We start from the raw sequence: 16,599 nt of genomic DNA, 5'->3' as shown, positions 1-16,599 counted from the left end.
TTATATCTTTCATTGAGAGCTCTCTGTTAGCCCTGAGACTTACCTGGTCTCCTTAATGATGTGGGTCATCTCAGCATAGCTCACATATATGCAAAGACACATATGTGTACACGCATTCATGTTTAACACAAACATACACCATTTAAAAATAAAAGCAATATACATACTCCTTGGATTTGTGCTATATCTACGGCTAATATTGTTGTCAAGGCTCCTGTGCTGTTTTCTTTATCATCAAACCAGGAAATATCCTAGAGAAAAAAGAGTTAAAATGGTTATCAAAAAATGCTTTGATTTGTGATTGTGCTACATTAACCTGTGCTGTGTGCCTATTCGCCCAGCCGTGTCCGACTCTGCAGCCCCATGGACTGCAGCCCGCCAGCCTCCTCTATCCAAGGGCATTCTCCAGGGAAGAATACTGGAGTGAGTTGTCATGCCCGTCTCCAGGGGATCTTCCCGACCCAGGGATCGAACCCAGGTCTCCCGCATTCCAGGTGGGTTCTTTACTGTCTGAGCCGCCAGGGAAGCGCTATATTAACTTTGAAGGCATTTATTTGCCTGCCTCTTTACTCACAGGCACTTAAAATTTATGGAGCAAATAAATTTTGTTTCTTACTTCATAAAAATCTATATGTAGATACTAACCGAAGAACTTAAGCCCAACAGCTTGGACTCTTTACCATGCTACAACACTATATAATAATCAGTGTTTAAAATGATCATTTTGAACCGCCAAGTTAATTGATAATTTTACTCCACAAGTAATTTTTGTGGAGAGCAGATTTTACTAAAAAAGTAAGGTAATGCACAACACACTTTAGAAATATTCCCAAACTTTCTGTCTAAACTTAGAAATGGTAAAAAAATAAAAATAAAAAATAAAAAATCTGTTTCCTTCTCTTCAGGACCTAGATACGCAAGATATTCCCTGACACTTCACATTCCCACCTAGATCTTATAGGCACTGGGCATTTTGAGAAGCTAAAAAGGCAGAAAGCCTGCTGCAAAACCCCTGCAGCCAAAAAAAGCGTGCAATTTGATAGGTCAAAAATACACACAATAAAAGCATAATGTTATAACCAATTTCATTTTCAACATCAAATACAGTTAGCACTTAGCACTTCTCAACTTGAGGAATGCTGATTTTCTTTCCTTAGCCATTGAATGTTTCCTCCCATGCACTCAAACTACTTAAACCTCTTATGGCTTAAAACTATGTGGAGACTGGCTCTAAAAATGATTGATTTTTAGTGAGTGAAGAGCAAAAGAATTGTTGAATTACTACAACCCAGCCAGGGCCCTGATGCCCAGGTAACACGTTTCTGCCAACTAAGGAGACAAAAAGAAGACAGATAGAAGGTGGTGCATTAATCACGCTGCTGTGTAAGAAGAAAGCCCCTGTGGATGAATATGGGAGGGGCCGGGGGATTGCAGTCCTAGCATGACATCACTCCTCTGTAAACCCCTGGACTGGGAAGGTGTCCCAAACAATTTAGGGTTCTAGGTGCTCAAAGGGCATGTTATAGAGATCACAATCTGCACTATACAGTAGTGGTGTTGAGAACAGAACCCAAGTCAAGAGCCTATCTTACTGTCAACACACATGAGCGGTAATTTTAACTACAGCGCTCCTGATCTAGAAGACATTGCTTGGTTTTTATTGTATACTAGTGGGCTTGATCCCTGGGTTGGGAAGATCCCCTAAAGAAGGAAATGGTGACTCAACTCCGGTATTCTTGCCTGGGAAATCCCATGGACAGAGGAGTCTGGTGGGCTACAGGCCATGACGTTGCAAAGAGTTTTGGACAGGACTGAGTGACTGAGCATGCACTCATAGAATATATATACATATATATATTTATACATATATATAGTTTACACTGTGTAATTATTTCTATATTTCAACATGACATGGAATACCCAAAGAAGTTTTAGATACAATATAAAGTAAAAGTATAAAAAATAATTTATTATTTAATCTTACATTCCTGATTCTGTTGTTGTTGTTCAGTCACCCAGTCATGTTGGACTCTTTGTGACCCCATGGACAGCAGCATACCAAGCCTCCCTGTCCCCCACCGTCTCCTGGAATTTGCCCAAGTTCATCTTCATTGTATCGGTGATGCCGTCCAGCCATCTCATTCTCTGACGCCCTCTTCTCCTCTTGCCTCGATCTTTCCCAGCATCAGGGACTTTTCCAATGAGTCGTCTGTTTGAATCAGATGATGAAAATACTGGAGCTTCAAGTTCAGCATCAGTCCTTCCAGTGAATATTCAGGGTTGATTTTTAAGATTGACTGGTTTGATCTCCTTGCTGTCTAAGGGACTTTCAGGAATCTTCTCCAGCACCACAGTTCTAAGGCACCAATTCTTTGGTGTTCTGCCTTCTTTATGGTCCAACTTTCATAACCGTACATGACCACTGGGAATACTATAGCCTTAACAATAGTACCTTTGTTGGTAGAATAATGTCTCTGCTTTTCAACAGCCTTTCTAGGTTTGTTATCGCTTTCCTGCCAAGAAGCAATCGTCTTCTGATTTCATGGCTGCAGTCACTGTCTGCAGTGATTTTGGAGCCAAATAAGAGGAAATCTGTCACTACTTCCACCTTTTCCCCTTCTATTTGCCATGCAGTAATGGGGCTGGATCTTATTGGTTTTTTAAAAAAATATTTAGTCTTAAGCTGGCTCTTTCACTTTCCTCCTTCAGCTTCAATCAGAGGTTCTTTATTTCCTCTTTCCTCTCTGCCATTGGAGTGGTATCATTTGCATGTTTGAGGTTGTTGATGTTTCTCCCACCTATCTTGATTCCAGCTTGTAACTCATCCAGCCTGACATTTCTCATGATGTGCTCAGCATATAGGTTAAGCGAACAGGGTGACGGCAGACAGCTCTGTTGTACTCTTTTCCCCATCTTGAACCAATCAGTTGTTCCATACAGGGTTCTAACTGCTGCTTGTTGACCCGAATACATTTTCTCAGGAGACAGGTAAGACAGTCTGGTATTCCCATCTCTTTAAGAGCTTTCCATATTTTTCATGATCCGCACAGTCAGAGGCTTTAGCATAGTTGATATAACAGAGATAAAAGTCTTTCTGAAATTTCCTTGCTTTCTCTATAATCCAGCGAATGTTGGCAATTTGATCTCTAGTTCCTCTTCCTTTTCTAAACCCAGTTTGGACATCTGGAAGTTCTTGGTTTGCATAATGCCGAAGCCTAGCATGCAAGATTTTAAGCATGACCTTACTAGCATGGGAGATGAGTTCAACTGTCTGATGGTTAGCACATTCTTTGGTACTACCCTTCTTGGGAATTGGGATGAGATTGGCTTTTTCCAGTCCTGTGGCCACTGCTGGGTCTTCCAGATTTGTTAACATAATGAATGCAAAACCTTAATGGCATCCTCCTTTAGGGATTTAAATAGTTCTGCTGGAATTTCATCACAATCACTAGCTTTACTAACAGCAATGCTTCTTAAGGCCCACTTGACTTCACACCCCAGAATGTCTGACTCTGGGTGACTAACCACACCATCGCAGTAATCCGGTTCAATAAGATCTTTTTTAATACAGTTCATCCATGTATTCTTTCCATCTCTTCCACCGGTGGTAGGGGCATAAACTCGAATTACTGTGATGGTGAATGGCTTGCCTTGGAAACGAACCAAGATCATTCTGTCCTTTTTAAGGTTGTACCCAAGTGCTGTATTTCAGACTCTTTTGTTGATTATAAGGGTTACTCTGTTTCTTCTATGGTATTGTTGCCCACAGTAGTAGATACAATGGTCATCTGAATTAAATTTGCCCATTCTTGTCCATTTTAGTTTGCTGGTTCTTAGGATGTCAACATTCTTACCATCTCCTGCTTGACCGTATCCAGTTTTCCTATACAATACTGTTCTTTGCTGCATCAGATTTTACTTGCATCACCAGACACATCAACAACTGAGCATCGTATCCGCTTTGGCCCAGCTGTTTCATTCACTCTGAGCTATTGGTAATTCTCCCCCACTCTTCCCCAGTAGCATATTGGACATCTTCAGATCTGGGGGACTCATCTTTGGGTGCCATATCTCTTTAAAAGGCCTTTTATACAGTTCATGAGGTTCTCATGGCAAGTATACTGCAGTGGTTTGCCAACTACTCTTGCTTGGGAAATCCCATGGACAGAGGAGTCTGGTGGGCTACAGTCCATGGGGTCATGAAGAGTTTTGGACATGACTGACTGACTGAGCATGCACAAATGCAATTATATGTATATATATATATATATATTATGTGTGTGTGTGTGTGTGTGTGTGCGCGTATATAGTTTACACTGTGCAATTATTTCTATATTTCAGCATGACATGGAATACCCAAAGAAGTTTTAGATACAATATGAAGTATAAAAAAGAATTTATTATTTAATACTACACTCCTGATTCTATAGTATAGTAATTGCTCTAATACATAAGGCAAAGGATACATATATGACTAGTCTTAGTCCTTATCTGATGATGTTCAATCAGCAAGATATCCAAACTTGCTTTTCAACAAGTCAGCAATTATTCACTCTAGGGTTTGCTTTTCAGCATAGGTACTATGTGCTAAAACACTTAGCAGAGTTTCTGGAACACAGATGGTATTGAGTAAAAATTAGCTTGCTTCTTATCTTCCTAATGGTAAAATGATTATAAGTTAGGCTAAGATCACCTGGAGAAGGGAATGGCTATCCATTCCAGTATTCTGGCCTGGATAATTCAATGGCCTGTACACTCCATGGGGTCACAAAGAGTTGGACACGACTGAGCAACTTTTACTTTCAGTAAGTTTTCCGATACTAGAAAACCCATTTTCCTGCCAATAATTCTACTAGAAGTAAAAAACTACAGTAGTGGCATTGTAAGTGCTTGGTATGTTTTTGCTCATTTAATCATCACAAGTATAAGACAGATACTACGATTATTAATACTTTATAAATGAGAAGAAGGAGGTAGTGAGAGATTAAGTAACTTGCTCAAGGTCAAACAGCTGGAAAGAACTGAGGCCAGGATTTAAACCTAGGCAACCAAATGCCAGAATTTTTAATCAAAACCTTTTTCTGCCTCCCATCTAACTGAAGAATTACAGTTGAGTTTCATGATATGTTTTTCCTGCTTCAGGATTTGTTACCTCAAATCTTTTTGGAAATTCCTTAGTGATCTCCACTAATGCCATCATCTAATGATTTAGAGCCCCCTCCCGCCTCCCCCCTCCACCCTCCGTGCCAAAGCCCTACCCAATTCAGTTTAGAGAGAAATAGGCAAAAATAAGCTTCACATCTTTTAAAAAGCCAAATAGATCTATAGGCTAATATTTATCATTGTGTGCTCACTTGGTCATGTCTAACTCTTTGTGACCCCCATGGACTGCAACCCATCAGACTTCTCTGTCCGTGGGATTCTCCAGGAAAGAATACTGGAGTGGGTAGACTTTCCCTTCTCCAGGGGAGCTTCCCAACCCACGGATCGGACCCATATCTCCAACATTGCAGGCAGATTCTTTATCAGCTGAGCCATAAGAGAAGCCCTTTTTCTGTTTTGCATTTAGGGTTATCGTTACCGTCTTTCTAAATTCCATATATATGCGTTAGCATACTGTATTGGTCTTTATCTTTCTGGCTTACTTCACACTGTAGAATGGGTGTCACTACACTATTGTAAGGTAATTAGCCTCCAGCTAATAAACATAGATGGAAAAATAAATAAATAAATAAAAAGAGAAGCCCTTAAACATAATAAGCAATGAGTTATTTATAATCACTGAAGTCAGCAACAATTTGAACATTCTTTTCAACTGGAATGATCTCAAGTGATGAAATAAAATAGAGATTTTATACCTACAAAAAGACCACACCTGATTCCATAAATACCTCAACTTCAACTGAGGTTTCAAAATGGTTATAAAAAGCACTGCAAGTTTCAGCATGCTTTCTAAGACAAAAAAAAATCTTATCTTAGGGGAAAAAAACAAGTAATAGGAGTTAGGGAAAAACTGTACGTTAGGAACTTCCCTTACTAACAGACAAAAGTGAAATTTCTAAGACATTTATGAAGAAAAGGCCAATTACATTACTCTTTTTTTCCAATTTTAAAAAAGCAAATAAGCAAAAAGAGTGCTGAAGAATGAAGAGGGAAAACAAATGGTAAGCTGAAAGGGGTTCAGTTGAATTTATGGGAGAATTGGATAATATCTGCTGAATAGCACAGTTTCTATTTGTGTCTTTGTATACATACAAAGGAGAGTTTATAGTTTACAGGTAGGTGTATTCTCATGGGCAGACACTAGTTTTTGTGGGGGAGAGGGGCAGACACTACTTAATCCAAGAATGTTACTCTCCTCGTGGTCACATAGCTAATGCTAGGCAGAGGATTAATGTCCAATATCAGTCATCAGGATGTTGGATTAACAACATCCACTGGTTAAACTGGCTTGTGGCCTTCAGGATACTCCACCAAAAGCATCCTGTAAACCTCTAGAAAGAAGTTCAAAGTAATAATTGGAAAAGTTAAAATTTATATTCTTCAGAATTTTCAGAAATTCAGAGAACATTTTCAAAAGTTCCTGGAAAATGAAAATAAATGTCCTTTAATATGGAAAAACAAAAATACACAAAGAAAAACAAAAATGAGCAGAAATTTTCAACAAATGTGAAATATAGTATTAGCCAATTAAAATCACACCTAATTTCATCAAAGATCTAAGGTAAAAACATAAACTGTTCATAGAAAAAAAAAAGTACAAGCTTAATGAGAATTAGACAAGATGTGCAATCTTTAAATCATTTTATGATCTATCAAGTATATTTTTTGTTTTTCTGGATTGAGTGCTTCCAACTGTCAACAGGACATTTTGAGAGAGGATGTTAGGTACCAACTGTTTCCAAGCATCAGGTTGCTATGGGAAACTCACTCTTTTTTTTTTTTAATCTGTAATCCTCTAACAGCACACAAAGGTGGAGGAGTTTTGTTCCTCAGCAGTCCTTTGAGCACTACTGCTAAAAGTCACAAGATGTAAAAACTGGTTTTGATGACTCAGCTGGAGGGATAGTAACTCTACTTTTGAAAAGAAATGACCCTGGCAGGAAGCTATTTGCTCCTGCATGGTGAGCTCTGGTGACAGAAAGTGTGGCAAAGGACTTCAAATGATTACTGGCTTTCAGGGTTACCCAATACACCTCAACCTCCTGAAAGAGTTTTAGAAGTGCCAGTCTGAGACATTCCTGCCATTTGCCCTCACGACTCACTTTTCAAGATTATTATTTGATTCACATATTTTTAGTTATTTCATAGGTATCAATGATTGTGTGTGGCAAGCTAGACAGATAATATCTGAATTCAGGACTCTTCTGATGAGGGCAAAAAGAATGACTGCTTTAAGAAGTCAGCACTGAATGAGCACTATAGAAATTAACTCCTTTTTAAACACGTTCCTCGATACTGTAGTTCTTAACACTCCTTTTCAGTTTTAAGTTAGCCTTCCATTCTGATTCTAAAACACTATACAGTGAAAGAGATTTGCCAAGATAAATGCAAGGAACAAGGAGTGAACTCTAAATCTTGTTTTCTGTAAGTTGCATTTTTGAACACAACAATTTTTGACTTGCTTCTGTTAGGAGAGTACACCACAAGAATTCTGATGTCAGATGCTGCTTGGGACAGAAAAAGGATGCTTTTAAATGATCAAAGGAAAGGTTATGTCAAGAAAATGTTTATGAAGGAAAAACTAAAACCTAGAATATTTAAAAACACATTTTAAATAAAATAGGATAAAAGCAACTAAACACCAACCTGATATAACATGGCTTTAAATGCCAAGTGTCTTAATCTCATGGTTAAGATTTCCCCTGCTCTGCCATAAAATAATCCCTGGAAAAGAAATAAACAAAAATTTACATTTATTCTTAACTATCTTTTCCATTTCTTCAGAATATTTAGTTACGATATTTACTTATTTGTATTCTATTTAGTTATACCTAGTTACTATTTTTAACTCAAATAGGATGACACAAAACAGTAATCACGTACACAGTTAATTCATTAAACGCTTACCTGAATAAAATAACTGACAAAGCAAATAACACCCAAAATTACAAATATCATGGAATAAATTTCTGCATCATGTTTTAATGTGGTTTTATCATCATTTTCAAACATCTGAAAAGGAGTAGATTTTTTACATCAGGTGATTGGAGGAGAATATAAAAGAAAGAAAAGAGCTAAATTATCTATTCATCAGGATTACTTTGAAAAATGAATTTCAAGGTAATAATTTCCACATATTTCTGGGGAAAAAAATGCACCTTATTCTATCCTCTACATTCATTATGTAAAATAAAAAATAACTCACTACTTTAATAAAAAATAACTCATCATAAATCCTCTCACTTAAGATATATCAATAAGGGGTCAGACAAATGAGTCCTCTATCTGCTATTAATATCACTGTATATTTTCAAAGAAACTATTGAAATTAGTTTTCTAATTGAAATATAATTTCTAATAACTCAGGTTTCTTAATATTCCTCTATTCAGAGCACCACCTGTAATATGAGACCGTAACCAGTCTCTAGAAATTATCCCTAAAATGAGTAACTACACACACATTGGTATCTATGTTGACACAGCATCCAGTCTTAGACTGTTGCTCTTGTTAAAAGTGAAGACCTAACATGGCTCTAATAAGACCCTCGAGTTCATCCGCTCTCCTGGGTCCCCAGCACAGTCCAAAACTCCTTATTTCCTCTTTTTGACTGGTAATAAAAAATGGTCATTGTTCAGACCAGTTGAAAGGAAGAGTAGCCGTGTTTGTCTCTTCTACTACTTCAGTGTTTTGGAATGCTGATACAGCACTGGAGTTAGAATTAGAAAACAAAGCAATTTCTTTACTGATTGCCCAGCTAACTAGGTACAGCCCAACACTTCACAATAGAGGCTGGCTTATCCCCTGAGAACATTAGCTAACCATTCTATCATGGATCCCACACTAGGGGTAACCCACTGCACGTCTCAATTTTCCCCTTGTTGAGTTAAAGTATCCCAGGTCTGTTCTCTCAGGTCACACTTTCTTTAAAATGGTTAAAAATATTAGCAAATTAGTTTTACTTACAGTTACAATTTTTGCAAAGATGATGGAAAATACTGGATGAACAGTTCCATTTAGAACAGAAGCCAGTGTCCCCAGAACCACAGAAGGCCATTCAGACTTATAGAATTTAAAAATTTTTAATAGAGAAACTTCAGGAAGATTTGTCTATAGATAAAATGAAATACCTTGGTTATAACCCCAGTTTGAGAGAATAATGGAATCTAAAGAAGTTAGCCCATCTTGAATAGATCTATAATATAAAATATCAAATATAATAGGTAATAGAGAAGAAAGCAGAATTTCTTTTAGAAAAAATTTACTGCCTATATTACTGATAACAATATCAAACCAAAAAATAAATTTTATACAAAAGTGACTGTGCAACTTATCACCTTTTGGCATTTCACTCAGTCACTATCATTAAAAAAGTATAAATTAACACCCATGTGCTGATAGCTAGGACTTTAGAAGCAATGACAGGCATATTTTCCTTTATACCTGTTAAACTGGATTGAATAACATGCCCTAGCATAGGACAAAATCTAGATAGGAACTCAGCATAGACAGAAGGTAAAAGTTTTTCTAGCATTTTAAGCTTGAAAGTTTTCTAGTTTCATGACCATTTATGGAAACATTTTTCTAATGCCTTGGTTAAAAGCTTGTTTTGGGGTTCCCAATTATAAGTTAATTGCTGCAATATCTGAGTATGTTACAATCACCATGGTTCACTTTCCTTTTCTTTTCAAGGAAGATAACAGTTCCTATCTTAGAGGACTGGGTTTTTTTTGTTTGTTTTTTGTTTTAGTTTTTATTTTATATTGAAGGATAGTTGATTCACAATGTTGTGTTAGTTTCAGACATACACCAAAGTGATTCAGTTATATGTATATCCGTTCTTTTTCAGAGTCTTTTCTTGGGTAAGTTACCACAGAATAGTGAGTAGAGTTTCCTGTGCTATACAGTAGGGCCTTGTTGATTATTATTATGTATAATAGTGAGTATATGTCAATGCCAGACGCCTAATTTATCCCTCCCCCATACATTTCCCCTTTGGTAACCATAAATTTATTTTCTAAGTCTGTGAGTCTGTTTCTGTTTTGCAAATAAGTTCATTTGTATCATTTTTTTTAGGTTCCACATATAAATGATATCATATGATATTTGTTTTTCTCTGATTTACTTCACTTAGTATGATAATCTCTGGGTCCATCTGTGTTGCTGCAAATGGCATTATTTCATTCATTTTTATGCTGAGTAGAGGATTGTTTTCAGAATTAAGCTTAACTCAGTATTTGCACACAATAAATACCCAATATCAACAACCTCAGATATGCAGATGATACCACTCTAATGGCAGAAAATGAAGAGGAACTAAAGAGTCTCTTGATGAGGGTGAAAGAGGAGAGTGAAAAAGCTGGCTTAAATTCAACATTCAAAAAACTAAGATCATGGCATCAAGTTCCATCACTTCACGGCAAATAGATGGGGAAAAAATGGAGGCAATGACAGATTTTACTTTCTTGGGCTCTAAAATCACTGTGGATGGGGACTGCAGCCATGAAATTAAAACACACTTGCTCCTCAGAAGAAAAACTATGACAAACCTAGACAGCATATTAAAAAGCAGAGATATCACTTTGCTGACAAAGGTCCGTATAGTCAAAGCTATGGTTTTTCCAGTTGTCATGTATGGATGTGAGAGTTGGGCCATAAAGAAGGCTAAGTGCTGCAGAATTGATGCTTTTGAATTGTGGTGTTGGAGAAGATTCTTGAGAGTCCCTTGGACTGCAAGGAGATCCAACCAGTCAATTCTAAAGGAAATCAATCCTGAATATTCATTGGAAGGACTGCTGCTGAAGCTGAAACTCCAATACTTTGGTCACCTGATGTGAAGAACTGACTAGTAAGAAAAGACCCTGATGCTGGGAAAGATTGAAGGCAAAAGCAGAAGAGGGCAGCAGAGAATGAGATGGTTAGATAGCATCACGGGCTCAATGGTCATGAATCTGAGAACACTTTGGGAGAGGACACGGAGCCTAGTGCACTGAAGTCTATGGGGTCAAAGAGTCGGACATGACTTAACGACTGAATAACAACAATAAATACTAAATAAATGTTAGTTATTATTGATGTTATTGTGAAAGGAAGGATAGTGTTATGAAAAATCTTGGATCTTAAACAGAGAATGAATATTGCAAGTAACACTGGTATCTGCCAGTCCTTCCTGATCCATGGAGGGTACCATGGGGGAGGTAGTAGTCATGATGATCAGAGGATAAATAACATAATAATGATCTCTCCTTTCTCTTGTCTGGAATACCTAGGGGATTTATTTAAGAAACTTCAAAAATCTTGTGAATAAATTCTGTGGTGAGTAATTCTTTTGAATAGGAATATAGGTAGCAAACTACTAGGCATTTTATATGTTGAAACTTCCTCATGGTATTCACTGTTGTAATGAAATTTACGAACCTGATAATCAGAGAAAGAATTCTTGTTTTAATCTTAGCCTGGAAATTATAATACAAGCTCTATTGTTTGAACAAAAGAACTTTTAAAATTCTAAAGCCTTTAAAATCTATTTTCAGGATGGCTAAACCACATTTATATTGGGGGATTCCCTAGTGGCTCAGATGGTAAAGAATCTACCTGCAATGTGGGAGATCTGGGTTTGATCTCTGGGTCGCAAAGATCCCCTGGAGAAGGAAATGGCAACCCAGTCCAGTATTCTTGCCTGGAGAATCCCAATGGACAGAGGACCTGGTGGGCTACAGTCCATGAGGTTGCAAAAAGTCAGACACGACTGAGCAACTAACACTTTCACTTAATAATTTGATTATCTATTATCTTCTCTTCTGAAGTTTTCTGAGGATTATCATCATAAAGAGCTTCACGTTTCAGTTAGGTCACTATCCAACAGAATATAGAAAAATTTTAAAAGTTCCATTCCAACTCTTTGTGAAGTCCTAAACATGGATTTTCTTTTTTTGTCAAACTCTTTACAAAATTATCTCATATTGTCATGAAACTACAAGCATGTCCAGGACACAATATCAGTACATTACAGAGCCAGCTAATGTAGGAGGTCTATCAGCGTCTGTAAATACCTTTTTACCTCTAAAAATATGAAAAAGATTGAAAAAAGGGTATTAGTTAAATAATGTTATAAAGAGGGAAAAGAATAAATTGAAATAAAAACAAAATGAAAAGTTTTAGTAAAATCATGAGAGTCTGGACTACCTGTGTTATAGGTTATATTAACAGCGTGTTTTAAGAGAACTTGATATAAAAATATAAGAAATTAGAGTCATTTCATAAAGAGATATGAAAGGATTTTTAAAAGTTAAAAAAAATCTCTTAAAATTTTAAAATTTAATCTGATATATTTTAAAGCTTTATTGAATTATAATTTTCATATAAGCTACACATATATAAAGTGTACCTTTTCATAAGATTAGACTTCAGTACACACCCATGAAACTATCACCACAGTCAACATAATGAACATACTCTTTACCCTGGTACGTTTACTCCTGCTTTTCTAATCCCTCTCTTCCACACTTCTTAGTTGCCCATGCTCTTCCCCTACAACCACTGATATATTTTTGTCACTATAGACTGCTTTGCAATTTCTAGTTTTTTTTTTTAATATATATAAATTAAATCACATAGTATGTACTCTTTTCATGTGGCTTCTTTTTGTTCAAAATAACTGCTTTGAGATTTATTCATGCTATTCAATGAATTAATATCTCATTCATTTTCATTGCTGAGAAGTGTTTCATTGTTTGGATAGACCACAATTTACCTCTTGACATAAATTTGGGTTATTCCAAGTTATGGGCTATCACAAATAAAGCTGCTATGAATATTCACATACAAGACTTTGTGTGGAGATATGATTTTCATTTCTCTTGAGTGAACACCTAGAAGGGCTTCCCTGGTGGTTAAGTGGTGAAGAACTCTCCTACCAATGCAGGAGATGCAGGTTTGATCCCTGGATTGGGAAGATCCTCTGGAGAAGGAAATGGCAAACCACTTCCGTATTCTTGTCTGGGAAATCCCATGGACAGAGGAGCCTGGAGGACTACAGTCCATGGGGTCAAAAAAGAATTGGACACGACTTAGCAACTAAGAACAACAACAACAAAACCTAGAAAAAGAATGGCTGGATCATAGTAGGTGCATGTTTAACTTTTAACAAAACTGCTGAACTATTTTTCCAAATTGGGATTACTACTTTTTATTCCCACTAGCAAAAATGTAGGGTTCCAGATGCTCCACATCACCACCAATACTTGGTACAATCTTTTTAGATTTAACTCTTTTAAAAGGTGTATCATGACATCTCAATTATAATTAATTTGTTCTTCTCTAATGCCTAATGAAGGACAGGGAAGCCTGGCATACTGCAGCCTATGGGGTTGCAAAGAGTCAGATACGACTGAGCGATTAAACAAAAATGCTTAATGATGCTAGGCATATTTTCATATGCTCATTTCCCATATGCATATCTTCTTTGGCAAAATGTCTATTAAAATATTTTGCCCATTTTCCTATTAGGTTGTTGGTATTCTTATTACTGTGCTTTGGGAGTTCTCTGTATATTTTGTATACAAGTCTTTTATCACATATGTGACTTACAAATATTTTCTTACAGTTTATAGTCTATCTTTTCATTTCTTACAAAGCTTTACTGGAAATTTCCTGGCAGTCCAGTGGCCAGGACACTGTGCTTTCACTGCCAGGGCCTGGGTTTGGTCCCTGGTCAGGGAACTAAGATGCTGCAAGCCTTGTGATGCAGCCCAAAAAAAAAAAAAAAGTTTTACAAATAGAAATTTTCTTCATTTTGAAGTCTAACTTATCTATCTTTCTCTTTTACAAATTGTGATTTTGGTGTTGTAGCTAAGAAATCTTTGCTTAACTCAAAGTCATAAAGATTTTCTACTCTATCTTCTTATGAAAAATTTCTATTTTTAGCTTTTTGGTAATGTCCGAATTCCATTTATAGTTAATTTTCATCTGTGCTTTGAAGTATGGATTGAAGATGATTCTTTTGGATAGATAGGTATTTCTTTCAGCATCTTTTCTTAAAAAGACTATATATTTTTGAGGCTTCCCTGGTGGATCAGTGGTGAAGAATCTGCCTGCCAATGCAGGAGACACAGGTTTGATCCCTGGCTAGGGAAGATCCCACATGCCACGGAGCAACTGGGCCCATGCTCCATAACTAGCCTGTACTCTAGAGCCCAGGAGTCTCAACTACTGAGCCAGGGTGCTACAACTATTGAAGCCTGCACACCGGAGGGCCTGTACTCAGCCACAGGAGAGGCCACCGCAAGGGGAAGCCCATGCTCAGCAGCGAGAGAGCAGCTCCCACTTGTGGTAACTGGAGAAAAGTCTCCGCCCAGCAACGAAGACAGTGCAACCAAAATCAATCAATCAATAAAATTCAAAAAGACTATCTATTCTGTACTGAATTGCCTTTGCACTTTTGTCTGAAGAGCTGACTATATGTGTATGGGTCTAATTCTTGATTCTCTCTTTTCTGTTCTATTGATCTATTTCTCTATTTTTGTTCCAATAGCACATTATTTTGATTACTATAGCTTTATACTAAAAATTGGTGAACTGAACTGAGCACATTAGTTTGATTACTATAGCTTTATACTAAAAATTGGAATTAGTAATTATAAACCCTACAGCTTTGTTCTTCTTTATGAAAGTTGTTTTTCTCATTTTATCCTTTTGAATTTCCATTTAGAATCTGTTTGCCAAATTCTACAAAAAATCTGCTAAGATGTTGACTGGGATTGCTTTGAACTATGGACCCAATTTGGGAAGAAATGACTTCCAAACAATGTTGAATCTTTTTATTCTGAAACTCAGACCCTCCCCTGGCATCCTAAAGGACAGATTTCAAGTAAACTTTACCAGCAAGGTACCTTGGCATCTTCTTTGTTAGCCACTGAGTCATTTAGTTGCAGGGAATAAAGAGGGCTCTTCCTTGGGTCTCTGTTTCACCCCAAGGATAGTGGTTGGCACCTTTTCTCTGCTGCGTCTGCATTCTTGAGTGTTCTCTTAATTTTAGCTAGCCAATTCCCATTACTTTAATTCCCTAATGATTCGTTACACTAAACTGTCTCTGTTCAAATTGTGTGGTTTCTGTCTTCTGACTCAACCCAACCTCTTATTAATTCTGCTCTAAAATCCTACTTCACATTTTCCATTTCATTATTTACTTTTATAGTCTCTGTTCACTTCTCATTGCGTTACTATAGTCTGAAAAAAATGATTTACAAATATGGCCATGGAGCTGAGGTTTGGCTTGCTTCACTTGATAAGGCTGTATCCTTCCTTCCAGAATCTCTGTTTCCTGCCCACTATAGCACCAGGCACTGGTAACCAAGTTTGTAACCTCCTTTTACTACTACTTATAAAATAGACAATTAACGAGAACCTACCTTATAGTACAGGGAACTCTACTCAGTGCTCTGTGGTGATCCAAATGGGAAGGAAATCCAAAACAGAGTGGCTGTGTGTATGTGCATAACTGATTCACTCTGTAGTACAGCAGAAGCTAACATAACACTCTAAAGCAACTAAACTCCAATAAAAAAACAAGAACAAAGAGTAGGTGCGTGAAGGAAGCCTAGCTAACCACTTGGTACTCCTGCTCTGTTTCTAGTCGATAGAGATATTTATCTTGTTTTGGAGCTTGGCTATGTCTTATTATTTTTCCCTTTTTATGTTTTATCTTTCATTACTATGTGTATGGAGCAGAGCAGTTGTATCGGAGTGTAAATTTACCCTATCATTTTCTCTATAAGTCTGAGTTGTTTTTTAATTTTATGATTTTCACCTTTATCAGATTTTAAAATTCCTTTTTATACACCTAGTGGATTTTCAGACTTCAAGGTGGACTTTCATTCTGTTTTTAACAATTACAGTGAGAGTAATCAGCTATTAACAGATATTTTAACATAGTGTCTTTTACACTCTTGCACAGCGTTTCACAAACTCTTATACAATATAAACTCTTGTACTGTCTTCTTCTACTCAGGCCTTTTGCCATAGAGCAAATTACCTATGCTATTATTTACATAATATTGTTCTTTTGATGTTTACATAAATGCATTTTTAAAGAAAATTAATAGATAAGCAAACATATAAATGTGAATGCTATGTAGGATCACATACCTAAAAAGGGAAAAAACTGCATCTAGAATTAAAAGCAACAGACTGGCAGTGTCAGAGAAAGGCAGAGGGGGAGGTTTGAGGCAGGTCATCCCAGGGCTTCAGACAGATAATAGATGAGACTGAGAACAGTGGGCAGGAAGATGGTGGGAATGGCTAAGGGGTATTCCACCTCAAGTATTTGTCAACCCAAGGAGAAGAAGGGAACTCCAGTTTGTGAGAAATAGTGAGCCAAAGATAAGAGTGGATGATATGGGAGCTGGAGTTTAGGAAAACCGAAGCTAATATTCAGGGGC

The 16,599-nt window shown here is 37.0% G+C and overlaps 1 protein-coding gene across 1 annotated transcript in view; it reads right to left on the bottom strand.

Annotated features, from left to right (window-relative positions):
- ABCB5 (ATP binding cassette subfamily B member 5) overlaps positions 1 to 16,599 on the bottom strand; it is a 113,315-nt gene that overhangs the window by 35,119 nt on the left and 61,597 nt on the right. The window contains exons 16-19 of the mRNA XM_061166316.1: positions 9,128 to 9,271; positions 8,071 to 8,175; positions 7,810 to 7,887; positions 168 to 251 (exon numbers count right to left, since the gene is read on the bottom strand). Coding sequence (XP_061022299.1) covers positions 168 to 251; positions 7,810 to 7,887; positions 8,071 to 8,175; positions 9,128 to 9,271 — 411 coding nt within the window. The remainder of the gene's footprint in view (positions 1 to 167; positions 252 to 7,809; positions 7,888 to 8,070; positions 8,176 to 9,127; positions 9,272 to 16,599) is intronic.

The sequence above is a fragment of the Dama dama genome, chromosome 18 (genome assembly GCF_033118175.1).
Source record: "Dama dama isolate Ldn47 chromosome 18, ASM3311817v1, whole genome shotgun sequence".
In the NCBI taxonomy this organism is placed as follows: Eukaryota; Metazoa; Chordata; class Mammalia; order Artiodactyla; family Cervidae; genus Dama; species Dama dama.
This window is presented reverse-complemented; position numbering and strand designations above follow the sequence as displayed.